This window comes from Lepus europaeus, chromosome 20, assembly GCF_033115175.1.
Source record: "Lepus europaeus isolate LE1 chromosome 20, mLepTim1.pri, whole genome shotgun sequence".
In the NCBI taxonomy this organism is placed as follows: domain Eukaryota; kingdom Metazoa; phylum Chordata; class Mammalia; order Lagomorpha; family Leporidae; genus Lepus; species Lepus europaeus.
The window spans coordinates 51,634,817-51,661,162 of NC_084846.1; the positions used below are offsets into that span (position 1 = coordinate 51,634,817).

Here is a 26,346-nt window from a genome sequence, read left to right on the forward strand (position 1 = left end):
AGTAGTCATTTTTCCCCTGAAGCCATACAAATGGCCAACTAGTATGTGAAAAGATGCTGATGCAAATGAAAACTACAGTGGAATACCACTTCACACCTGTTAGGTTGGCTGTTAAAAAAAAAAAAAAAGGCAAGTGTTGTTAAAGATGTGGAGAGATTGAAATCCTTGTGCATGGTTGGTAGAAATGGAAAATGATGTGGTCACTGTGGAAAACAGCATGGATTTCCTCCAAAAACTGAAAACAAAACCAGCCTGTGATCCAGAAATCCCATTGCTGGGTGCATATCCCAGAAGAATCTCAGAGATGAAACTATGGGATGTTCATATAAAAGATTTTTAGAAATTCATTAAGTTCCTCAGAGGACCAGGTTTTCGTGTTTGTTTGTTTATTTTTTTTTTATTTGATATGGTGTGAGCATTTTTGTAATATTGGAAGTCATGTAGCGTTGTCCATATTCTGCTTAAAAGTTGCATTAAAAGAAAACAAAAGGGAAAATATGATGATTTGAGACAGCTTTCTGTACCTGGACTTCAGATGACTCATCTGCAGAAAGAAATAATAACAGTTCCTGCACAAGTGCAGCTTAACAAGGTCATGGAAGAAGGAGACAAAGATAAACTTCTCTTGGTGCAAATAACTTTGAAATCTGTGCATAGTTACTTTTATACTCTCAGTGAACCTTCTGAAGACCTTTTGTATTGATAGAATTGTTGGCAGGATTCACTAGGATAATGCATGTAGAGCGCACAGAATGGAGTTTAACACGCGTGTACATGATATGTTCTTAGCTACTAGACTGTGATTGTAGGATATCAACTAAGGGAGTCACGCCACAGGTTCCTCACCCCTTCTGCTCTGTCCATCATGGGCCATTCCCTTCTGCTCTGGCCATCACGGACCATTTTTCATGTGTGGTCAACAACCTCCTCTAGGCCAGACATTTTTGCTTTGGACTGTGAAATAGAAATACAAAGGAAATGCCTTGGAAAATATTATTTTTAAAAATAAAAGAGTGCCCAACAGAATTCAGTGTGCTAAATGAGCTAGGAAAAAGAAACTTTCTTCTTTTAACATTTATTTTGTTTGAAAGGCAGAGTTAGAGAGAGAGAGAGAGAGAGCGAGCAAGCTTCTATCTCCTGGTTCACTACCCAAGTGACCACAATGGTAAGGACTGAGCCAGGCCAAAGCCAGGAACCTGGAGCTCCATCTGTGTCTCCCTCATGGGTACAGAGGCCCACGCTCTTGGCCATCTTCTGCTGCTTTCCCAGGTATATTAGCAAGGGAGCTGGATTAGAAGTGGAGTACCTGGGACTCGAACTGGAGGTCATATAGGATGCCAGCATTGCAAATGGTGGCTGAACCAGCTATGCCTCAACACCAGCCCCAAGAACTCTTAAACATATTAGCAACTGATTTTTCCTTTTAACCTTTCTGTAGCCACCAAATTTTTTAGTGCCAGCACTGTGTCAGGTACTGGAGGTCAAAGATGTGTACGGTGCCATTGCCGATCCACGTCAATGGAGTGAAAACATGTAAACACACAGTTCTAGTGCTATCAAATTCTTTTAAGGATCAATTTTAATAGTATTTTTTAGAAGAAGAAAATTTAGTTACAGCAGAGCATGTAACAATAAAATGTTAATTTCTCAGCTATAAGTCCCAAATAATGCATCTTTGTAGTGGCAAACAGTTTTACCAAGTTTTTGTTGTTTAATGTGTTTGTTTTTATTTTTGTTTTTGTTTTTTGTTCTTTACCAAGTATTTATAGAATTAGTTTTTATGTGCAGTTTTATTTTCTTAGAATTTCTATTTATTGATTTTTGTCTTATTTGAAAGGCAAAGAGACAGAGAGAGAGAGAGTGTTGACTCCTCAGGCGCTTACAGCAGGTGGCTTTGGGCCAGGCCGGAGCACGGAGCCAGGAACTTGATCCCACCTGTCATCTGGGAGTGGGGTGGTGGGATTCAGATATAAATCCAGTCGAATGGGTGCATGTTGCATGTATATTCCATAGAGTCAGTGCACTGCTCTGTGCAGGAGGCTGCGTTCAGAGCAGTTGCACCTGGCGTAGAGACACAGGGAGCACCCCCAGCTCAGCCGGCCCAGGAGCCCTAGTGCCCCATGCAGGGAAGTGGCCCTTACTGAAGGCAGTGAGGGGTGGGAAAAGAGGCCTCTTTCCTTCCGCTGGATGTAGTGGTCCACATTAAGGAGAAAAACCAAAAAGAATGCTGCACGATGGTGGCGTGACTTAAAGGAAGCGCTTCAAGAGGTAGGGTCAAGGGTCACCAGCCTGAGCGTCTCCTCGGAAGACAGGTGCGCCTGCCTGCTGCAGCTCAGATACATGCACTGGTCATCCACATGACAGCAACCGAGATGTAAGAACCTTTTCAAATCCATGAGTTGTTCAGAAGCGAGAAAGAGTGGAGCTGCACGGGGGTCGGGGTGAGCTGGCTTTTTTTTGCCTTGAAGGCCTTCTCCAAACACTTACATGTTGAGATTTAACTTTGAAGCCTTAGAGGATAAGCAGGTGCTGTCCAAAGTGCTAATACTGCAAGAGCAGGACGGAGACCAGGGTGTGGCAAGCAAGGCACCTCGTCACAAGATGTGAGGGCGGCTTTGCTGTCACACTGCCTGTGCACAGCCCTGAGAGTGAGTGCCTCCAGGAAGCTTCTGCTCTGGGCACAGCTCCTTTCTCCGCTCCCTCACGAAGTTCTGACCTCAATAGAAGTAAAGTAGCCATGCTCCCCTGCTGCCCTAAACTGCAGGAAAATTGCCTGGCTGCTTTAGCGGAGGAAAATGAGGAGGCGGAGTGGGAGAAAACCCTCCCTCTTGGGTGACATAAAAAAGAACTTCAAGCTGGGAATTTATTTTTAAATGGTCTTGAATTCATAGTGCCCCCAGGTGCTTGCCAAAAGCAAATACAAGCCCTGTTTAGAGGAATTCACCTTCATCCCAGTCTTCAAAGAATTTTCACAGATAATATCCCAAGGAAAATGAGCAGTTCTCAATCAAAACTCTTAAGACAATAAGGCACTTACTTTAAAAAGAAACAGCAAAAGAAAAAAAAAAAAGCATTTTAAACCCCAAAGATTTAAAATGTTTAAATGACCAGAAATGTAAAGTGAATATTCTTTTTTAAAAATTAGAAAGCACAAAAATGTTTATGACGATTGAAACTTTAAATTCAACAGATGGCGTTAACAACAGATTAAATACAGCTGAAAGAAAATTAGTGCAGTGGAAGATGAGAGAATTAGTGAACTGAAAAATAAAAAAATTATTCCAATCGCATTTCTGAAAAGACACTAAGAAATGGTAACATAGAAGGAAGCATGAGATGATTGATAGGTGCAAGCACACGAGAAGACCTGAAGAAAAGGAGAGGATGGCTGAGCGCTCTCCAGAGCTGACGACTGCCGTTCATCCACAGCTTCAAGTACAGGGGAAGCTGCTGCCTAGGAGGCCATTTACCTATCAGAGCACCAGTTCCAGTCCCAGCTGCTCCACGTCTGATCCGGCTTCCCGCTGACACACACTGAGGCAGCAGATGGCGGGTGATGGCTTAAGAACTTGAGCCCCTGCCACCCATGTGGGAGACCTGGATGGAGTTCCAGGCTCCCGTGTTTGACCTGGCCCATCCCTGGCTGTTGTGAGCGTTTGGGGAATGAACCAGCAGGTGGAAGATCGCTCTTGCTGTCTGTATCTGCCTTTCAAGTAAATGAAAACAAATAAAAAATGCAAAATAGATAAGCCTTACAATGAAAAATAAGAAGAGGCTCTTCTGTGGCCAGACAAGGAAGTCAGTTTGCCATCAAGGGGCAAGAGTTCAGCTGGCAGGTAACTGAGGAGTTATGGAAGCCAGAGTTAGTGGAACGTTGTCGGCAGTGTGGAGGAAACTTTTCAACCTAGAATTCTGTCCCCTGTGAAAATGTCTCTCAGGAAGAAGGGTAAAACAAAGAATTTTTGGAGGAGCAAAACTCAAGGAGCCTATCCCCAGTAAAGCCTTAGTAAAGGAGATTCCAGAATATACTTTAGGTAGAAGAAAAGTGATCCCAGCTGGAGACATATATAGATGGAGCTCAAAGGAAGTGGGAAGTGTTTAGTCTAAATAGTGTTACCTCACTGTAAATGCCGATGCATTTAAAATAGCAATTTTAAGTACTTAATGTTTCTTAAGCTAGAATGAAAATGCATAATCATAAAACAAGATTTGCTTTTAATGTACACACACTGTAGAGGAGAAGGTACAGACGCACATCTCCACAGTAAACTCGGCCTGGAGAGGGGCTCTTTAGCGTCCTAACAGGTGATTGTACGGAGTGGGAGGTACAGGCCGCGGACAAGAAAAGAAAGACTGAAAAGGATGACTCCGTGAAGGTGACCTGGCCGGCAGCGTGGGCACTGAGTCCGCGTGATAAAACCCCGTGCCGCTTACAGGGTGTCCAGGACAGCAGAGTGCCCAGCATCGCTGATGGCAAAGCAGTAAGCAGCAGCAGACTTACCGAGAACTGGAACTGGCACAAGAGGCGTTTCCTGCAAAATACCTGGCGTGGCCAAGATGATCCTGTTAGAATTGCATGCAATTAGGCAGACACTGATGTTCTAAAAGGCTATACTACAGAAGCCAAACAACAGGCATTGAAGGAATCCCGACGCATGTGCTGGAAGCAAGTCTCCCATCACTGAGCCGTTTATTTGTTTTTTGTTTTTTTGACAGGCAGAGTGGACAGTGAGAGAGACAGAGAGAAAGGTCTTCCTTTTGCCGTTGGTTCACCTTCCAATGGCCGCCGCGGCCGGTGCACCGCGCTGATCTGAAGGCAGGAGCCAGGTGCTTATCCTGGTCTCCCATGCGGGTACAGGGCCCAAGCACTTGGGCCATCCTCCACTGCACTCCTGGGCCACAGCAGAGAGCTGGCCTGGAAGAAGAGCAACTGGGACAGAATCCGATGCCCCGACTGGGACTAGAACCCGGTGTGCTGGCACCGCAAGGCAAAGGATTAGCCTATTGAGCCGCAGCGCCGGCCCGTTTATTTGGTTTAACAGTCACATCGCAGGTCCTGGCAATGGTGATGGTCATCCTGGAGGTGCTGAAACTCAAATCCCAAACACGTGGGGTCCAGCACGCCCTGGAATGGGCAGGGGAGGTGCGGCCAGGCTGTGTAACTCAAGGGTTAACTCTCTTGGGGGAAACCAAAAGGAATGTGAAGGGATCAAGACCTGACATGCGGCCCATTGTTTGGTTCCAGGATCAAAATATACAATTATACATGCCAAATAAATTCTAAACCTGTAAGGTAGGAAAGAGGGGTGGCTGTGAAGACAGGTGCCAGAAGCATTAAATAACCTCCCGAGACAAGGTGCACCAGTGTTGTCATGAATGCAGCGGGGGTCCCCCAGTCTGGCATTCCCCCACCCCGAGCCAGACAATGCATATTCACTGCTGGAGTCCGTGCTAAGCCTCCGTCTCCCAGACCTGCTGGCTCCTGGTGCCCAGCCCCGACACAGAGGTGCCTTTGTGAGCCTAATTACCTTTCCTGTATTAGGAATAGCCTGTTTAGAGCCATGTTTGCAGGTACAGCTAGAATAAGCAGGAATTAGCATGCGAAAAGACCTGCCCTGGCCCTGACTTCCTTATCAGCACCATCCTTCAAGACTGGCTTTTTTTTTTTTTTTTTTCTTCTCTCTGGATTGATACTATCCAGGATGAAGAGCTTTCAAAGGAGAGAAGACAGGATGGCTCTGTGTGTGTGTGTGTGTGTGTGTGATCCTGTTGTGCCCTATCTTACAATGTTCTGCCAGGCACAGCTGCCAGAGGGAACCTGCCTGGATGATCCCAGCAACTTAAGAGTTGATAAAAGCTCCCTTGGGCTCTCAGCGCAGTGTCCACATCAAAGCAGCACGAGAAGCAACATAAGTCCTCCTTCTGCGGTGCTGATCCTGTGGCCAGCGTCTGTAGGTCTGGCTGACTGGCCCGTGTCAACTGTGGACTGTTACTGAGCCCTGCCCTTCAAGAAGCTTTGCTCACCCCCAGCTGGAATGATGATGGAGAGACGTTCGAGCGATGCCGAATGGAGTGGAGCCAGGTCATTAACGCAGATCTGAGTTTTGATTCCCGTCTATTTACATGTAGGTCTGCCCTGATATGCTTTTTATTGTTCCTGTTGGTGCATTACTGGACCTTGTATAAAGAGAAGGGGGGCGGGGCGGAAACAGTAGTCCCCCTCCCAACCCGCCCAGGGAGAGAGAAAGGATTTTAAAGAGGAGGAAGTGATGGGAGGCTTACATTTTGCACTTACTACTTTTCCCAGGTGATTTTACTGTGTGTGCAACAGAAATCGAGGGCCAGGCAGACGAATGTGGGGATTCCCTTCCAGGGCAGGAACACGAATTCAAGAGTTATTTTAAGTGGTACACACCGTGTAATTTATTAATTTTTTAATGGCCACGGCAGTCATTTTTGTGTCGCTGACGTAGGCTCTAGGGCCACGTGGAATGTTTCCCTTTATCCCGAAGTTGCCAAGTAGAACTGACTCAAACAGGTTAACGTTTTTGAAGTGGACTGCAGCGAAGGAGTTATCAAGGAATCTGGGACCTTAAAAGCCTTTTTCACATCCTGCTTCCCTTTCATTGTGTGGGAGCAACAGGTCAGGGATTGCCTAAGGCAGCCATACAAATTGGCACCTGCCTTTGTGCCTAAGACCTAAAGGAAGTGGTGGGGAGAAGGAGGCCAGGGCAATTTAATAAGTCTGTGCAACGTTTAGCAAAGCTAGCTCTGCTTGGGGATTGGGCTTTGATGCCTGGGGTGCAGAGAGGAGAGGGCCACCTCCCGATTCCATTCAGAGTCATGTGCTGCAGGGAGACACCTGAGCAGGTGCGACACGGGGAACAATGCGGCTGCCAGGAGAGGCGGAGGGACAGGGCCGCCCCTGGTCAGGTTTGGCCCTTACTTTGTACTGCGGTGGATCTGCACAAGGCGCGCACAGGCGCACAGGCGTCACTTCTTTTGTCCCTGAAGCTCCAGTCCCGCCTCTCCCGAAGAGTGTGCCTTTGTGCACAGGTCACAGGTGAGAAGGTTCAAACCTGCACTTCCCCTGCTCAGGGACAGTGATGGTGACGAGGGGACAGCCGCACCCAGTGGGCTTCACACTTCTGGAGACAGAGTTGGTTTCGTCCAGGGCCATCCTGCCTCTTGGAGCAGGGATGCTGGCTGCCCCACTTGTTTCCTTTCTTCCCTTTCTCATAGAGGGGGCGTGGTTTCCTGTCATCCTCGCAGGGAAGGAGAGGCTGGGATGGTGGGACGCTCAGGGATTTCTTCTTGAGAAAACCCAGCTGCTTCATCCCGTGCCTTTTATCTTCTCTGTCTGGGGCTGCTTTATTATTATTATTATTATTATTATTATTATTGACAGGCAGAGTGGACAGTGAGAGAGAGAGACAGAGAGAAAGGTCTTCCTTTTGCCGTTGGTTCACCTTCCAATGGCTGCCACGGCCGGCGCACCGCGCTGATTCGAAGCCAGGAGCCAGGTGCTTCTCCTGGTCTCCCATGGGGTGCAGAGCCCAAGGACTTGGGCCATCCTCCACTGCATTCCCGGGCCACAGCAGAGAGCTGGCCTGGAAGAGGGGCAACTGGGACAGAATCCGGTGCCCTGACCGGGACTAGAACCCGGTGTTCCGGCGCCGCAAGGTGGAGGATTAGCCTGTTGAGCCACGGCGCCGGCTGGGCTGCTTCTAATTTCAGGTCATGTCTTCCCAGGGCCACTGATCATGTTGAAGTCACATAGCTTAAGATCGACTTTTCTGGGGACAGCGTTATGGTGCAGCAGGTTAAGCCATTGCCTGTACTGCCAGGATCCCTTGGGGGCACTTCTTGGAATCCTTAGCCTGGAAAAGCAGCAAAAGGTGACCCCAATGGTCGGGGCCCTGCCACCCATGTGAGAGACCCAGATGAAGCTCCTGGCTTCAGTCTGGCCCAGCCCTGGCTGTTGCGGCCATCTGGGGAGTGAACTAACGGATGGAGGATCACTTGCTCTCGCTCTCTCCCTCCTCCCTCCCTCAATCTGTAACTGACTTTCAAATAAATAAGTAAATCTTTTTTTAAAGATGCTTCTCTCTGTGTCTCTGTCTCTCTCCGTCTCACATACACAAACATAGTCTCTGTCTAGTGGAAAATCATTTACTATTCCTAGATTTTGATATATCTTCAAAAATAATATCTTTGAAAACCTGAAGGCTGGGTTTGGGTTTCTGATTTATTTTTCCAAGAAATGAGCTAGTATCTTGCCGAAACTTGACAGCGTACCTCAGAGCATCTCATTTCTGTTTAATTGTGGTTTTCCCCCTCTAAGGCAAAACACACTGTGCCATTGGGAACATACTTCAGGCCCTAACTGGCAGCCAGCGATTTTGCTAAGCAGTTTATACATTAAATATCCACAGTCTGACATGGGCAGCACCGACACAGGCAGATGTAAGAAGACGCAGGGCAACAGTGGATCTTGACTGATCCGAGGAATGGGGCTGTACCTGGAGGCATCGCTCTTCCAGGAGAAGAGACCGAGCAGACGACGTCCTTACAAAGCTCCGACCCGGCTGAGAACCCTGGGCCTGACCCGTGGGACAGCCAAGACCAGAGCTGCAGCAGAGTTCTCGAAAACCGAGGTTGAATGAAACCACTGAGGACCGAAGGGGTTACTGTGTTACATCCGGTCAAAAACAGAAACAGCACCTGCGCCACAAGCTTAAGGAAAAGAAAAGGCATAACCACGGCCCCTCCGGCGTGGTCTCAGCCACAGTGTGCTTAGTATCACCACTCCTGTTGCCAGAAAGGCTTCAAGACGTGGTGCTCCCCCTGGTCATCGCTGGCCTTGGGAAATCCTGAACGATTTAGTTTTTAATACCTTTCTGTATTCTCTATGGTAAGCACTTCATTTTTTTTTTTTTTTTTTTTTTTGACAGGCAGAGTGGATAGTGCGAGAGAGAGAGAGAAAGGTCTTCCTTTTTGCCGTTGGTTCACCCTCCAATGGCTGCTGCGGCCAGCGCGTCGTGCTGATCCGAAGCCAGGAGCCAGGTGCTTCTCCTGGTCTCCCATGCGGGTGCAGAGCCCAAAGACTTGGTCCATCCTCCACTGCCTTCCCGGGCCATAGCAGAGAGCTGGCCTGGAAGAGGGGCAACCGGGATAGAATCCGGCGCCCCAACCAGGACTAGAACCCGGTGTGCCGGCGCCGCAAGGCGGAGGGTTAGCCTGTTAAGCCACGGCGCCGGCCCAGCACTTCATATTTTATAATCAGGAAAATGCAGCTGTCCACAAACGAGGAACACAGCTATCAGCTGCAAACTTGGGAAATGAGGGTAAAGGAACACAGTCCGTTTAACTGTATAGGAAACAGAATTTGTGAGAGGATACCACTACGGCAGCCTACAAAATTATTCCAGAGTGGCTTCTTTAGAAACTTGGTTAGTCCTCCGCCTGCAGTGCCGGCAACCCATATAGGTGCCAGGTTCTAGTCCAGCTCTCTGCTGTGGCCTGGGGGGCGCCGTGGAGGGTGGCCCAAGTGCTTGGGCCCCTGCACCCGCATGGGAGACTGGGAAGAAGCACCTGGCTCCTGGCTTCGGATCGGCATAGCGCCAGCCGTGGTGGCCATTTGGGGAGTGAACCAGCGGAAGGAAGACCTTTCTCTCTTGTCTCTCTTTCTCACTGTCTATAACTCTACCTGTCAAATAAATTTAAAAATAAATAAATAAATAAATAAATAGAAAGATGGCGATGTTTTTCTAGATACCGAGAGAGCCAGATGTGGCTGTTTAGCTGCTCTCCATCCAAGTTGGTTTTTGGTGTCTAATTGGAGGAACTTCCGGACAGAGGCTCAGTGAGGAACAATAGCTAGCAGAACCCAAGGGGAGTGCTAGCAGGCAGGAAGGGGAAAGGAGGGGAAAGCAAGGAGCTGAGGCTGATGGTACCCCCAGTCACAGTAGATGCTGCTCAGAAAGCTAATCCCAGGGAAAGTGTTGGCTGCCTGTGTAGATGCCACAGTTATCCAGTAACTTTGCCTGTTGAAAAAACGGGGGGAGTTAGAAAAGACTGTTAGAACCCCGAGTGTGAGTTCTGCCTCTCAAGTTACATCAAAATGCCCCAGGAACAAGCCATGGGCATGGCCCTCGGTAACTGTCCTGGGTATGAGTTTGTATGTGGGCCGAGGGGGAGCTTGGGTGTGGTGGTGTTGGGCCTGTCAGCTTCAGCAGTTCTGGGGTGGACAGGATGGAGCAGCCTGGGCCGAGGGGCAGGACGTGGGGCGAGTCTGTGCTGCCCTGAACCCCAGTACACAGAGCGAACCCGGGACAGGCTTAGCGCATGCGTGGGTGTTGGCCAAGGAATTGGCATGACAGGGTCCAGATCCCAGGCATGTCTTGTGGTCGGAGGGGTGAGCCAGGCTGGGGTGGGAATGAGGACGGAACATCAAGTGCCGCCCAGGTTCCGGGTGTGAGAGAGCTCAGTAGCGGCAGAGCCACGAGGAAGATGCCGGCTTGTGTTACCTACCATCTCGCTCTGCGTCGGGGGAAATGTGGATGGCAGAGAAACAAAGGCCCTGGCGACAGACGTGTGGTGTTGAGACACCGGGACCCGTGGGCGCCTCGCAGCAGACACGCGGGGGCCCAGGCCGCAGGGCCGGGCCTCAGTCGGTGTCGCCGGGCGTCGCTGGGGCTGTGGAATCTTTCTTTTGGGCATCTCTGCCCTTGATGGAAAGTTTTAGGTTTTACAAATATGTGCAGGAAACGGTATTAAATCATTAAGTGTTGAAAAGGGGTAATTTCCTTTCCACTCAGCTTACCCGGAGCACAATATATGAGCTGTGGGTTTGATTATAACATTTTATCGGGTTTCTGGGCACTCATCAATTCTCAGAAGCTCCCAATGGCATTCTTTTGGCACCAGAAATCCCTTGGTAAAGACTTTGCTCTAGATGACTGTTCCACGCACGGCTCTTAAACGTGTTGGAATTATTGTAGTCATTTCAAGGCGTTCGTGTTTGTCACTGTGCTGTAAACCCTGGATGGCGGCTGGGGACATGAATAAACCAGGGGGATCCAGGAGACCCCCAACGTATGTGCGTTGTTTTTTTTTTCTGGGCGAGAGTCCAGCGCTCTCATCAGATCCACAGAGATCCAGAAAACAGACGCTTCCCCTCCCCTGCCTGCTGTGCGGAGCCGAGAACACGTCTCACTCGGAGAGCAGCGGCCTGCCACCAGCAGGGACTCAAAGGGTCCTTGCAGGCAGAGGCCCACGGATGTTTTAATCGAAGCTGTGGCGTCGGAATAAATGAGAACCACCCCCCGACACACACATACGTCCTCGCACCATGCAACAAAACTAGCTTTATTTCTAAAAACAAAATTCGCTATTTGTCCCTCGCAGAATGTGGGTTATTTTTTACTGTCCGCCTTCCAGCTGGTGAGAACAAATTTGGTCTGCTCCGGGAATATTTTGTTCTGAGGTGAGTTCCAAAGCGGCTCGATCTTCTCAATGGGATATGTGTTTCATGTGGTTTTTCTTGCTCCACACGCGTCCAGGGTGCCAAGGCCTGCTTTCTGCGGGACATTCCTTTCTCGGCCATCTACTTCCCCTGCTACGCGCATGTGAAGGCTTCTTTTGCAACCGAAGACGGGCAGATCAGCCCAGGAAGCCTGCTGCTGGCTGGTGCCATAGCTGGTGAGTGTCCCTCTGGGGGGTGGGCGCGCGCTGCCGCTGCCCCGTCCCAGTCTGCCGCCCTGGAAACGTTTCGCTGATGGTTCGTGATCGGATACACATGAGTTGACTGAGGATTGCTTTGGATAGTTCTGGAAAAGCAAGAGCAAATAATTAAACTTAATTCTGGCAGACTGGATCATTGGACGTGTTTAATTTCTTCACTCTAGAAAGGCCCATTAAATATTGATTCTTTGGGAGCCGTTGTTGGGTTCCTAGTCAAAGTTCTGTATCATTTCATAATTTTACTTCATAGCCTAAGGCCACCAGCTGTTCAGCCAGAAGTTTTTAAAGACAGAGCAGGGCCTACACGCTTGTTTAGAACATACGCAGTAGTTACTGATATTTAGATGAAAGAACTGGAACAGAGGTGACCTGGACCATCGGAGACTCTTGGTGCTCCCAGCTGGGTAAGGTTGTAGAAGTGAGATCGTGTGTTATTTGAATCACAGGAGTCACTGTGTTCTTTCTTCACTGCTTCGGTGAAAAATCTGAAAAAGCTGGAGACCAATCTGTCTTTTTTTTCTCCTCCTCCTTGTCTGAGACTCTAACATCTGCAGCAGCCTGGCTCAGGTCTCCAGGTGGTGATGGACACCCTAAGGCTGACGGAATGTCGGGCTCCAGGCATTTTTGATACAGGTGCTGTCCTCATCACCAGGGTGGCCTGAGTCTCTGAGATCAACTTCCAGTGGAGCTGTTGGCTGCTTTGTGTCCCCTGTCCCCAGCCTGTGGCCTGAGAGCCCCTGGAGGCAGGGACCCGCGTGGCTCCTCCTGAATGCCTGGTTCACTCCTCTCCCTCAGAAGCAGTGAGGCTGTGTGGTTCCGTCCTGGCTGCACAGGGACTTTAGGTATATGAGCAGCATTGAGATCATGATTTCAAGAAGAGAGTATAGGATTCCCAGTTTGCATTCCAGCTTGGCCACTCACTCACTGTGCCCTGTCTAAATGACACTCACATGCAGAAATGAGCAAAGGTTTTGGACTGAAGTGGTAGGAAGTATGATTTTTGTGCAATTACAGCGTTAAGGTAGGACTTAGTGGGAGCAGTGAGTGCACTTGGGTCACTAGACCTGAGTGCTAGTGTGCGACCTTGGGCAGCTTCTGCACCTGTCAGCAGAGTGCCGTTGTGAGGCCCAGATGAGCACGCCCATGGGAAGGACTTTGCCAGGAGCCCCACAGGTAGTGAGCGCACCATCAGTGTTAGCCAGTGCCACGCTGAATCCAGGAGAACCGACAGTCTTGCCAGAAACCAGTGGTGAAATTAGGAGCCAGGTAGGATCTAGGTCTAGGATTCTCTCCGAAGTCCTGTTGACCTCACGTCTACACAAAAATACCCTGGTACCTCAAAAGGTTCATGGAAAATTGAAGTAAAAGATGTATATTTCAGTGCGAAGAATTTTGAAACCCGTGCATAGTAGAGGTCTTCAAAAAGTCCCTGAGATGTGTATACTATGAAAAAGTTGGGCGTAGATTTCAAAATCACCTTCAATTTCATTTGCCACAAACTTTTCTTGAATTCCTCTCATATTGACTTTAACTCCTCATTTAGAACAATTAGGTCTCCAAGAGCAATTTCATCTCTGGGTAGAAGTTTGCTGGGAAACCCATGCTATCAGAGCTGTAGAAATGACTAGTTTGTGTTGTGTGTGTGTGTGTGTGTGTGTGAAAGGATAAGACAGATACTTCCCATCCTCTGGCTCACTTCCTCAGTGCCCGAGAACCAGGAGCTCAATCCAGGTCCCCACGTGGAAGACTGAGCCCCACAGGAACTCAGCTGCTTGGGCCATCACTAGATTTCTGCCCAACTCCCCAGTAGCGGGAAGCTGGACTCAGGAGCAGGGCCAGCACTCAAATCCGGGCACTCCCGTGGGGAACGCGGCTGCCTCGAGCAGCATCTAACTGCCCTGTGAAACACTCACCCTTTCTGCTCTTTTTTTTTTTTTTTTTTTTTTGACAGGCAGAGTGGACAGTGAGAGAGAGAGACTGAGAGAAAGGTCTTCCTTTTACCGTTGGTTCACCCTCCAATGGCCGCCGCGGCCGGCGCGCCGCTGCCGGCGCACCGCGCTGATCCGATGGCAGGAGCCAGGTGCTTCTCCTGGTCTCCCATGGGGTGCAGGGCCCAAGCACTTGGGCCATTCTCCACTGCACTCCCTGGCCACAGCAGAGAGCTGGCCTAGAAGAGGAGCAACCGGGACAGCATCGGTGCCCCGACCGGGACTAGAACCCGGTGTGCCAGCGCCACAAGGCGGAGGATTAGCCTAGTGAGCCGCGGCGCTGGCCCCCTTTCTGCTCTTTTAAGAGTTGTTTTCTTCCTTCTGTTCTTTATGATGTGAAGGTAATATTGCTTGTTGTAAAAGAATATTTTGAAAGTACCACAATGAATAAATAAGAAAATAATCCATTATTAAGACAACTGCAGTTTAACATTTTTGCTAATGCTTGGCCACACTGTGTGTCTGCGTGGTGTACTGTGCTACCCCACGGTAGTTAGCATCCTAGCGGAAGGGTTAATGGTGAGTGCTGTGGGTCAGACCATGCAGGGTCTTGTCGAGGTCTCCTCACATAGAACTCTGTGACTGCACGCAGGATTTAATCCCCCTCTGCCTATTTCTCCATCTCTAAATGGAGTAAGTGTAGTCTTAGCCTCACAAGACTATTATAGGGATCAACTGAATTAATAGATGCAAAGATTGAAGATGGTGCCTGGCGTAAAATATGGATTCAGACATGTTCAATAATAGTAATTTTATGATTTATCATTTAAAACTTTCTAAGCATAGTTTTTTTGCTGCATACTTAAATATTTTCCAACCTTTAATACTTATATTTTTTGCCAAAAATTTTAGATAAGTCATATTCTTGTAGAGAAAAAAACTCCAGTCTATGCCCAAAGGCTTTTCCTCTATTTTAAATCATTTTTTTTGAGAAACAAAATGCTATAAAGTGAGCATATTGGTAGAAAGTGTGATTGTAAGGCATTACCACATTTCTCTCAAAAGTTTGTGGTGGTTAACATCCCTGTTTGGCTTACTTTCGCCCTGTAGCCTTCCAGAGAGTGTCTAGATTAGGTATTGACAATTTGAGAAGTGAGCCAGCAGATAGAAGAAAATCTCTCTCTCTCTCTCTCTCTCTGCTTTGCAAATAAAGGATAAAGAAATAAAGCTATCTTAAAAAGGATTGATTGATTTATTTATTTATTTCAAAGACAGAGTTACAGAGAGGCAGAGGCAGAAAGAGAGAGAAGTCTTCCGTCTGCTGGTTCACTCCCCAGTTGGCCACAGTGGCTGGAGCTGTGCTGTTCCGGAGCCAGGAGCTTCTTCCGGGTCTCCTACATGGCTGCAGGGGCCCAAGCACTTGGGCCATCTTCCACTGCTTTCCCAGGCCATAGCAGAGAGCTGGATCAGAAGTGAAGCAGCCAAGACTCAAACCGGCACCCATATGGGATGCTGGCACTTCAGGTGGTGGCTTTACCCGCTATACCACAGCGCCAACCCTAGAAGTAAAGACTTTTACAAAGCAAGTGTTCAGTCTCTCCCAGCCTTGGGAACCCAGTAGGGTTGGAGACAGCTTATCCAGGTGTCTCTGGCTCCAGGAAGGCATGCGGGTGCAGTCCGAGTGGCAGTCAGGGCTCTGGAAGGCTTGGGAGTTGGAGGCTCCCCTGTCATGGTGCCCCAGTCCCTTGGTTATTGACAGGAGGCCTCAGGGCCTACCTTAGCAATGCCCACGGTGAGGCAGCTGGTCCCCCAGAGCAAGATGGGAGGGAGAACAGAGAGGCGGAAGCTGCCATGTCTTTGTGAGCCAGCCCCAAGAAGAGACGGCGTCCTTTGCCATTTTGGAAAATGGCGTCGTTTGCCATTTCTCTGTACAACGGGAAAACGCAGGAAACAACTTGTCAGATTGGTCTCCTTCTTGAAAGAGTAAGTCAGCTACAAGGCTTGATGGCCTTGTGTATTCTACAAATCTGTGAGAACTATGTAATGAGAATTAAGCAGTTGTCTGAATTTACTAACGGATGGCGGAAGCTAGAGCAAACGTCCTAAGCACCATTCTTACTAAACTTAGAGATGTCTCTCCCATCCTGGTTATTCAGCCTTATCCTGGAAGCTCCAGTCGATGTAGTAAAATAGAAAAAAGAATTAAGGGTCATAAGTGTTACATAAATAATAGAAAAAGAAAAACGAAGCCATCATTATTTACAAATGATTGTTTGCCTGAAAATCCGAAGTAAAATAGCCTAAAATTAGAGCAAAGAAGGATTAGTCATGTGTTTTGTTACCGGATAAACATAAAGGACCGAACCCAGCAGCGAGCGGTGAGCTGACGCAGTGGGAGGAGTGAGCAGGCGCCCAGCTGCACAGTGGAGAGCTGAGGGCTGCGTGGGGCAGGGCGGGAGGACTTTGCCTCCAGAGCGTGCCTGCTGCAGAAGCATTGGGAAGTGCCCCAGAGCAGCAGGGGCTGCTGGGTGGAGGCTGGGTCAGGGCTCCCCCACGCCCTGCCCCCGTGCAGTCAGAGCAAAGGCGCCTCCCAGTGAGGGCACACGCTGTGTACCGTGTACAGGGAGTGCCTGCACACACCTCCCCGGCAGCAGTGGGCTACCAGGTCATTCGGGAGCAAAGCCTGTCTCTGAGTAGAAACATCTTCCTATTCGCATGGAACTTCAGGCGGGGAACTTCAGGGACCTACTGGCCACTAACTTACTTTAAATGTCGCATGACTGTTTTTATATGGACCATACTTAAATTGACCTCTAACACAGTACTACTCAGATATGCAGTTTTTAGTTGACCCACCCCTATTATAAATCAGGTGAATCTGTAAGTGAATACAGTCATGCTTTCTATGTACTGGAATTAACCGGGGATGCCTTTAAATACTGGGAACATCCACTCCTTAGCTTCACAGGGTAGAGCAGGGCTAAGCAACTTGTGAATTTTTCCTCATTGGCCAGTGTGCCTCAGTGTGTCAGGGGTGAGGGCCAAAGCAGGCTTCTGAGATTAAGAAACCAAATTCTGGGGCTGGGCTGATGGCGCAGCAGGTTAAGCGTCCACCTTCAACACTGGCATTCCACCTGGGCACTAGCCCAGCCCTGGCCGTTTGGGGAGTGAAGCAGCAGGTGGAAGGGTATGTGTGTGTATTTGTGTGTGTGTGTTCCTCCCTCCCATCCACGCCCCACTTCTCTGTGTCACGCTGCCTTTCAAATAAATGCATAAATTTAAACAAAAAAGCAAAAAAGAAACAAATCTGATTCCCTGTAACTAGCATGGTGCTTTTTAATTAGGGAAGGGCAGGGTAATACAGTCTACAGATGCTATCAAATAAAAGATACCTTATTCCAAATTCTATAGAGTGATCCATCACACTAGGTAATTTTTGTCATCAAAGCCATAGGCTATGGGAACAAATCAAACAGTAGTGACTGTCTTACCTTTGAGCTGGTGAGCTGAGAAGAAATTGTAATCCAAGGATATCTTTAGAAGCTGTTTCATATATAGATGCAGAAGTGTTAGATGGGTGTGACTGATCACGGTGCCCTACCATGGTAGAGAAAAGTGCTATTGATGCAGGCTTGTGGATCATATGGGCATAAGCCTTGAGAGAATTAAATGCAACTACTGGATCTTAAAAAAAAAAAAAAAAAAAAAAAAGGATGGTAGAGAAATCGGACCAAGGTAGTGGGCTCTGCCCACTCATCCATCTCTCTGTCTCGCCTCCCAAATACCTCAGAATGTCAGAGCGCACACTCAGAAAATTTCTTGCCGACACTGGAGGCTGTTAGCCCTGGCCCTCAGCGGAGGGGCTAGAGCCGCAGGGGCGCTGACGCCGGGCTGAGCAGCGCCACAGCCCAGATCACTGGCAGCAAAAGCTGTTTCAGGAGCCGGCCTAGAAAGCCGAGCAGCTGGACACCTGCGGCAGAGGTCGGGGGTGCAGAACGCCTCATTCACCCCAGCTGGAGAGCGGCGTGGCCCCCGCTCTCCATCCATGGCTTTGGGCAGCCTGCTCCAGGTTAAACGCTCAGTGCACCTTTCTAAGGTGCCCCTAGCGAGGGCAAGTGTGAGGGCCGGAAAGGTGCAGAGAAAATAAGCAAACGGCAGTTCCTCCCGAGAGGAGCACGGAAGCTCTCCGCCTCCACCAGTGGCCCAGCCTCACCCAGGGACCCACCCTCGCGTTTTCAGGAGGCGGACCCTGCGTATGGCTGCAGTCAACCACAGCATCTGTCTGCCCTTTGACCTTGAGTTTCAGTAGACGGCCACAGGTCCTCTGACGTGCAGGATTAGCCGGGTGAGCGGGCACACGACTCACAGAGAAAATCGGCCGTGCGGGACACCGAGGAGAAGTTTGAAGAACTGTTACTAGTCCTTGGAGAAACCTGATAGAAGTAATCAGTTAAGGGAGCTTCCTTGAAAATTAGGGAAAGGCAGGACTGCCAAAATTCAAACTGCAGAGCTGATTCTGAATGGTGGAGTGGTGATGATCAAACACCATTCTGCATCCAGAAAATGAAGTCATGGAAAACTCTAGAATGTGGAGCAAAGATACAGAGACGGAAAAGAAGAGGCAATGGAGGAGACACTTGGTGTAGATGCAGGAGGTCTAAGTCTGTTAGAGTTCCCCAGGGAGGAGTAAGAAGGAGAGCAGACAGGGAAAAAAAAAACACAGTAATCGCATGTTGACTTCCCATCTGCGATTTTTGGGATACCTTCAGGTGCCAAGGAGGGGATGTCTTGAGCCATAATGATGTTCCCAGGCACGTGAGCATTCAGTGGAGAGAGCAAAATAAAAGGAGTTTCTCACTCAAAGGTTGGGGCTCATCTTGTGGCACAGAGCTAATTAAACCACCGCCTACAATGGTGGTTCCGTAGGGGCGCTGGTTCGTGTCCTCGCTGCTCCACTTCCAACCCAGCTCCCTGCTAATGTGCCTAGAAAAGCAGTGGAAGATGGCTCAGTGCTTGGGGCCTTGCAACCACGTGGGAGACCTGGAAGAAGCCCCTGGCTCATAGCAACAGCCTGGTCTAGTCCTGGCTGTGGCAGCCATTTGGGAAGTGAATCAGTGGGTAAAGATAGCTCGCACTCTCGCTCTCTCGCGCTCTCTCGCGCTCTCTCGCGCTCTCTCTCCCTCTCTCCCTCTCTCTCCCTCTCTCCCTCTCCCTCTCCCCCTCTCCCCCTCTCTCCCTCTCCCCCTCTCTCCCTCTCCCCCTCTCTCCCTCTCTCCCTCTCCCTCTTCTCCTCCTCCCTCTGTCCCTCCCTCTACTTCTGTCTTCTCTGTAACTCCACCTTTCAAATAAATAAATGAATGCTAAGAAAAGAAAAAAAAAACCTCAAAATGTACCCCTCACAGAACCTGGCAGAAACAAAATGAAAAGGCGGAAACTGTGGGATATTTGAAGTGAGTCAGTCTCCGTGTTCTCTCTGCAAGAAGGGCTGTGGGCGGCAAGTGAAGGAAAGGAGAGTAATTGAGAATGTGTGCAGGACGGGGCTGGAGGGGCTCCCCAAGTGTGCACACTGCAGGTGTGCACCTGTGCAAACAAGTAGGGAGAGGTGTTGGGGCGCAGCAGGCTGAGCTCCCGCTCAGGATGCCTGGGGTCACCTCCCACCTCCACTTCGGGTCTTACATCCTGCACATGTGCACCTGGGGAGGCAGTGGATGATGATCCAAGTTCATGGGCCTCTGCCACCCACAAGGGAGATCCAGATGGAGTTTCTGGCCCAGCCCCAGCTCTTGGGAGGCATTTGGGAAGTAAGCTGCTGATGGAAGATTCTCTCTCTCTCTCTCTCTCTCTTTCTGTCACTCTCACTGTCTCGCTCTCCCTCTCTTCCTGTCACTCTGCCTTTCAAATCTATCTTTTCTTTAAAGGCTTTAAATAAGAATAAATGGGATCCAAAAGGGAAGTACCTAGAAGCAGAGAAAATCAAAGTGTTTTCAAAGGACAGGAGCAGTAAGTCAGCTACCCCCGCCCCTGCTATGAATGCCGTCGGGGTCCCTAGTGAAAACAGACACTTGGGGATGCATTTTGAAGGCAAATGTACTCATGTGAAGCCTGGGAAAACAGTGACGCAGAATGATGGGAAGGGAACGGATTGGAATTTTTAAAGATTTATTGATTTGTTTTGAAAGCGTTTTGGAGAGAGAGAGATTTTCCATCCACTGGTTCACTCCCCAGATGGCCACAACAGCCAGCACTGGACCAGACCAAAGCCAGGAGCCAGGAGTTTAATCTGGGTCTTGCACAAGGGTGGCAGGGACCCAAACACTTGGGCCATCCTCTGCTGCTTTTCCCAGGCCATTAGCAGAGAGCTGGATTAGAAGTGGAGCAGCCGGGTCTCGAACCAGTATCCACATGGGATGTAGGCATCGCAGGCAGCTGCTTTACCTGCTATGCCACAGCACTGGCCCCAGGAAAACTGTTAGCTTTGGCTCACAATAAATAGATATGAACTTCTGTATCCACTAAGCCAAGAAGCACACTCTTCACAGATACTGCTGGAATATTGGTGAAAATGAAGAATGACTCATGCCCCAGAGCTGTATGTTGCTGGCCGTGTTTTCTGTTTGTTTTGAATCCTCAGTTCTGCAGTGGCCAGATCCCCTTGAGGACTTGTGATCTCATTGTCCTGGCCGAGGAACATCCCTCCTTGTTCCTTTCGCACAGGTGCTGGGTGGCATCAGGTCCCTAATTTGAGAAATCAGCCAGCCTGCCGGGCACCTTCCTGCTGGGCACTTGGAGAAGAAGCCTTTTCTTTGTCCTGGTCCCTTCCCACCCCTCCCCCTCTTTAGACATACAGGAAGTTCACATCACTTGATCAGCCCTGCTGTGGCCTTGTGGGAACCGGGAGAGACCTGGCAAATTCACAGACAGACTTTGCCAACCCTGGCCTTCAAAATCAGCAGATCTCTGGTGGCCTCACATTCTCCACGCCTGCTGTTGGAGCAGCCTAACTCAGCAGGTCATCACACCAGCAATCCCCGGTCCGCGAGATGCACGGTTCCTTCCAGGCCCTTGCAGCTGTCCGCCCAGAGGGAGGGGAGCTGGGAATCGGGACCACGAGCATCGTGTCCTGGTTGCCGTGTTTGGAGCCACCAGGCAGTGCTGCAGCACAGCCTGCTAGGTGACTGATGGGGCTCAGGGAGCATTTTTATTCCACTGAGAGCATCACTCCCCCTGTTCCTGTCCCCCTGGTAGTGCCTCGCTCCCTTTGCAAAGCAGGCACCTACCTGCTCATGAAAAGCCACCCTGACCGAAAGGAACGTGTCCCCATTTTAGTGCCTGTCAGTCTTTCACAGCCGCACCCTGACACACCTGCCCAGTGCTGGGAGGAGGGTTTTAGTGCGTGTCTGGAGCAGACTGGCTTGCTAAACTCTTCCCCAACCAGGAAGTACAGCAAGATCTGTGGCGTGGACTCAGTGGGTTTCTAAGCATTTTTCATGTTTCCTTCTATTATGTTGGGAAGGTAAATTCATGGCTCAGGGTTAAAACAATTCCTGTACACTAATAGGAAATTCAGTACGACTTACCCAGTGAAACAAAACGCTTTTCACATGCGTTTTGTAGAAGCTGTGAAGGGGAGTGTTTTTGAGGAGCTGGTTAAAGACAGAAGAGGGAGCGCAGCTGGTCTGGTAATGTAAGTGCAAGCACACAGCACACAGAGCCACACGTGTGCACATGCACACACACACATTCTGAGTCCAAAGCTGTCTTCTAGAGGGATGAGATGTCGTCGTGAGCCAGACCATGTTGGTTTGGACCGAAATTCTTACAGAATTATTAAGCCTTAAAAAAAGCAAAGGAGATTTATGCATCTGTATCTGACCAATTTGGTTTGGAATAGGTTCATAATGGAAAAGTAATAAAACCATAAGAGACAGAGCCTTCTGAAAACAGTCTCACTTTTAAAAAATCTAAACATGGGCTGTCCCGTTTTGGATAAAGTGACTACAGAAAAATTTCCCATCGGTAATTGAGGGAGGGCTGTTAGTGGAGGTGTTCCCCTTTCGTTGATTGCCAGGCTGGATCCTGAGCCTCCCCTCACGCATCTCCCTGGAGTTGAGCTTATCCGTGGGCATCTCCCATTCCCCTGACCCTTGCACACTTGTGCACACATGCAGTGTTTGTGCAGCCTTCAGGGGGGTCTTTCTTCCCACCGTGTGAGTGTGTGAGTGTAGGAGAGAAGTCGTCTGCCACGACTGCCAGCACCCGCAGAATGCCACAAAGAGGAAGCCCAAACCAGGCCGCACTGTGGAAATGTGGGGCCTGGTAACTGCGTGTCACTGATTGCAACAGGAAAGCCCGGGGCGGGGGCGGGGGCCCTTCCTCTGTTGGTTCTCCCACGATGGAAGGAGCATTACTGCTCTGTAATGCCTCCAGTCCCGCAAGTACTGAGACCAGAAGCCACCCAGGTGGAGGCTGGGAGACTGGGGAAAGGGGAGGTGCGCAGGGCGGCAGGGGGTTTCCTGCCTCTGTTTGCATCGCGGTGCCTCGTGCAGTTATTTGTATGCAGCGAGGCTGTGACCGGCTGTGTCTCTCCTGCAGGTATGCCTGCCGCATCTCTAGTGACCCCTGCTGATGTCATCAAGACAAGATTGCAGGTGGCTGCCCGGGCCGGCCAGACCACTTACAGCGGAGTGATCGACTGCTTTCGGAAGATCCTGCGGGAGGAAGGCCCCAAAGCTCTGTGGAAAGGAGCGGGCGGTAAGGAAATAGCGTGTTCTTAGCTCACTCTTTGGTCCCAGGTACGTTTTTTTCTGACGTCGAATGACACCTGGTTATCTGGCTGTTTTCCCTAAGCACGAGTGTTTCGATCCTCACCCCAGTTCGGTGTCACTCTGCTGACGTACGAGTTGCTGCAGCGCTGGTTCTACATCGACTTCGGAGGCGTGTAAGTACCCTGCTCGCCGGGCTCGGCCGTCATGGAGGCCGGGCCGTGGGTCAGGCCCCTGGGTGAGATGGCGAAGACCGAGGGAAATCAGGAAAAACTGTTGGCAAAGTCACTTCCAAGGGGAACGTAGAAGCATTTGGAATTCAGCGACTGCTTTAGGTAGCAAACGTGGACAGTTTTTAAATGTTATTTTCAAGTTGAGGGAAAAAAATAATAAATTAATTAAGCCCCAAATGCCAATTCTTACTGTGTGTTCGATTTTAGGAAGCCCGTGGGAGCTGAACCCGTGCCTAAGTCCAGGATCACTCTGCCGGCTCCGAATCCTGACCACGTGGGCGGCTATAAGCTGGCCGTGGCCACCTTCGCGGGGATTGAGAGCAAGTTCGGACTTTACCTACCTCTCTTCAAGCCGTCAGCATCTACCTCAGGGGTCACCAGTGGCGGCCCCTAGGGGACCAGGCCGGGGCGTGGCCACGCATCTGGCCCTGCCACAGCCATAGCAGACCGAAGCAGACCCTCGGGCCCTTCCCGTCCACCTGGGGTTGAAACTCAAGTCAGCGCTTTTCATAGAGTGAGATCGTTCGTTTTCTGTGTGTTTCCTTAACCAGATCACTATGGAATTATTCCTGATTATTCTCTGGGCCCCCGCCCACAAAGCTTGGCGTGTGTGTCTGACGTTTGCTGGGATTCGGTCAAGCACTTGTGTGATCTGGGGGAGCAGCGAGTTCGAGCAGATATCAGGGCCCCTCTCCTCGCATCTGGATCACAGGCCCAAAGAGGCTCCTGAAAGGCAATCATGGTTCTCACGGCAACGCGTTCCACGGGGGCTTAAACTGGAAGGAAACTGGGTGCGTATTTATAAAACTAAAGAAACACTGGAAGAAATGAAAAATATATACATCAGCAATAGCCAGCCAGGCTTCACATGTCCAAACACGCACAGATTCTGCCTCTGGATTACATTACGAAGCTTTTATGTGAAACATGTTTCTTTGTAATGAAAACCACATTGGAGATGTTTAGTAATCGCAGTCTGTTACCGGCACAGAGGCTGCTAGGGAAAGCCCTCGCGCATTAGGGAACTGCTCCTGGTGTCGGCCACGCAGAGGCAGCCCCTCTCCTGGATGTGCCGATTCCGGGTAACTTCTCCCATGATGCTCGTGTGCTGATCACTGCCGATTTCAGTGAACACTGTAGAAAGGTGTATGCGCCCTGTGGCCCTAGGGTCCCAGCCCAGATCACCCTCCCTTCCCCCCCAATAATTGGCACCCATTTACTTTTAAAATCCTCTTGATCTTGAATCATGTGAGACAAATATATCCTAATGTAAGCTTCTATTTAATTTGTGGTGCATAATGGTCAGAGGTTCATGTGTCTATGGAGATGGAAATAAACTATTTTTAAAGCTATTGAATTGTTTGCCCTTTTCTGTCTTGTGGTGAGCGATTACAATAATTGTCATTATTGGACTCCATATTACTGTGTGTGTGTGTGTGTGTTTAAGATGTATTTATTTAAAGGGCAGAGTTACAGAGAGGAAGAGAGTGATAAAGAGATCTTCCATCTGGTGGTTCAGTCCTCAAATGCCATCAACCGCCAGGCTGAAGCCAGGAGCCAGATTCCATCAGGGTGTCTCACGTGAGTGGCAGGAGCTCTGGCTGGGCCAGCCGTCTGCTGCCTCCCAGATGCATTGGAGGAGGCTGGATTGGAAGTGGAGTAAGCAGGACACAAAGCAGCGCTCTGGTGTAGCATGTGGGAATTCCAAGTGGTAGCCACAGCACCATCCTCTCTGTTGTGAGGGTTTTTTTTTTTGGGGGGGTGGGGGGTGGGGGGTGGATGAGTGGTATTCATCTTGACATAGGTATTTCCCCATCATCTTCCTTTTTTAAAAAATTGATTTATTTATTTGAAAGCAGAGCTACAGAGAGGCAGAGGCATGGAGGGGAGGGAGTAGCTCTTCCATCCGCTGGTTCACTCTCCAGATGTCTGCAATGATCAGAGGTAAGCCAATCGGAAGCCAGGAGCCTCTTCCAGGTCTCCCACGCGAGTGCAGGGGCCTAAGGACTTGGGCCATCTTGTACTGCTTTCCCAGGCCACAGCAGACAGCTGCATCAGAAGTGGAGCAGATGGAACTTGAACTGCCTCCATGATCTTTCAAGTTAACGGATGCTCTCATTTTCATGGGTCAGGGTAAAAGAAACTATATGTGGTCCCACGTATGCCAAGAAGCTAGCAAACTGACGCTTGTTACGTCACCCCCAGCACTTGAGAACAATAGAAGGTTTCAGTGGAAGTTGGATGTAAAAACTGGTATAATGGGGCTGGCTCTGTGGCACAGTGGGTTAAAGCCCTGGCCTGCAGTGCCGGCATCCCATATGGGCACCAGTTCTCATCCCAACTGCTCCACTTCCAATCCAGTTCTCTGCTATGGCCTGGGAAAACAGTAGAAGATGGCTCAAGCCCTGGGGCCCCTGCACCCATGTGAGAGACCCAGAAGAAGCTCCTGGCTCCTAGCTATGGATCAGCTTAGCTCTGGCCATTGGCGGTCATTTGGAGAGTGAACCAATGGATGGAAGGTCTTTCTCTCTCTGGCTCTACCTCTCTTTGTAACTCTGTCTTTCAAATAAGAGATATCTTAAAAAAAAAAAAAAAAAACTGGTATGCAATGGCAATTGCATTTTCTAATGTAATCTGACTCTTATTCACACCAAAACCATATACCATTGTGTCTAGCATTTGTTAACACTTGACTAATGCCCTGGGGAAAGAAGTGTGTTCTGAGCAGAGTTTAGACCCAGTCATCTTGGATTACAGGTATGCTCCCAAAGAAACTATGGTTAACCCCTTGGCATTTCGTGTGAACCTTGGGAGCCTCCCATGTTCCCCTCCACAGGGGACAGCCATGGCTTAGTCTCCAGAGTAGGCCAGCAACAGGTTGGGCTTGAGTTAAAGTTTGGAACTGGAAAGACTCAACATTGTCCACAGATCTCATTTTTTTTTTCCCCAATGAAGAGCTTTGTTAACGTCACCAGACACAGGACAACTACACATATGACATCTTCAAAAAGTTTGTAGAAAACGTGTTAGGATAAAACAGTGCATGGATTTAAAACTTTTATCACCGAAAAATGAATGTACTGTGTAATTCCACTTCTCCAGGAATTTTTTTAACCCGTCTGCTATATGGCTGCTTCATGTCTGTTTGACACAACCAATGGGGTCACCCTCTCCCGACCAGCACGGAACGTGACAAGAACCTGTATTGTCCTCTCTCAGACCAGTCACAGAACTCCTGGCCTCAGCAAGGTGCATGGTGCCATCAGCAAAGCCCCAGAGACTCTGTGTTCCTTCTCTTCACTTGCCTGGAATTTCATAGGTCAAAGTTGCATGGCAAAAACCCTGCCCTGCCTGCTGATATTCAGAGCTGCTGTATGGGATGGAGGCCTCTGGACTCCGCGTGGACTTACCCAGAGCTCAGCACGCGTCCTGTCAATAAGTCAGCAGCCAGCGGCCCCCGGAAGCCAGTGCAGGTGGGACCGTGTGCGAGCTTTCTCTGCGCCCTGGGTGCACTCATTTGTTCCAGTGATGGGGGAGGGACTTGGAAGGAGGCCTGATTTCCATCAAGTTCTGCTGGCTGGGTGGCGTGACAGAGACTGTGATCAGTGCGTGGTGACAACCAGGTAACATTTGCCCTGGGTGGTGTGGCTGCTACCAGCGCCTCCATCGGTTTCCTCC

General features: G+C 49.6%; 1 protein-coding gene across 2 annotated transcripts in view; it reads left to right on the forward strand.

The window, feature by feature from the left end:
* SLC25A13 (solute carrier family 25 member 13) overlaps positions 1 to 24,025 on the forward strand; it is a 186,952-nt gene extending 162,927 nt beyond the window's left edge. For both annotated transcript variants that reach the window (XM_062179221.1, XM_062179222.1), the window contains 4 exons: positions 11,565 to 11,703; positions 22,266 to 22,424; positions 22,521 to 22,611; positions 22,876 to 24,025. In XM_062179221.1, the coding sequence (XP_062035205.1) occupies positions 11,565 to 11,703; positions 22,266 to 22,424; positions 22,521 to 22,611; positions 22,876 to 23,062 (576 nt within the window). In that variant the 3' untranslated portion in view covers positions 23,063 to 24,025. The remainder of the gene's footprint in view (positions 1 to 11,564; positions 11,704 to 22,265; positions 22,425 to 22,520; positions 22,612 to 22,875) is intronic.
* The last annotated feature ends 2,321 nt before the right edge of the window (positions 24,026 to 26,346 follow it).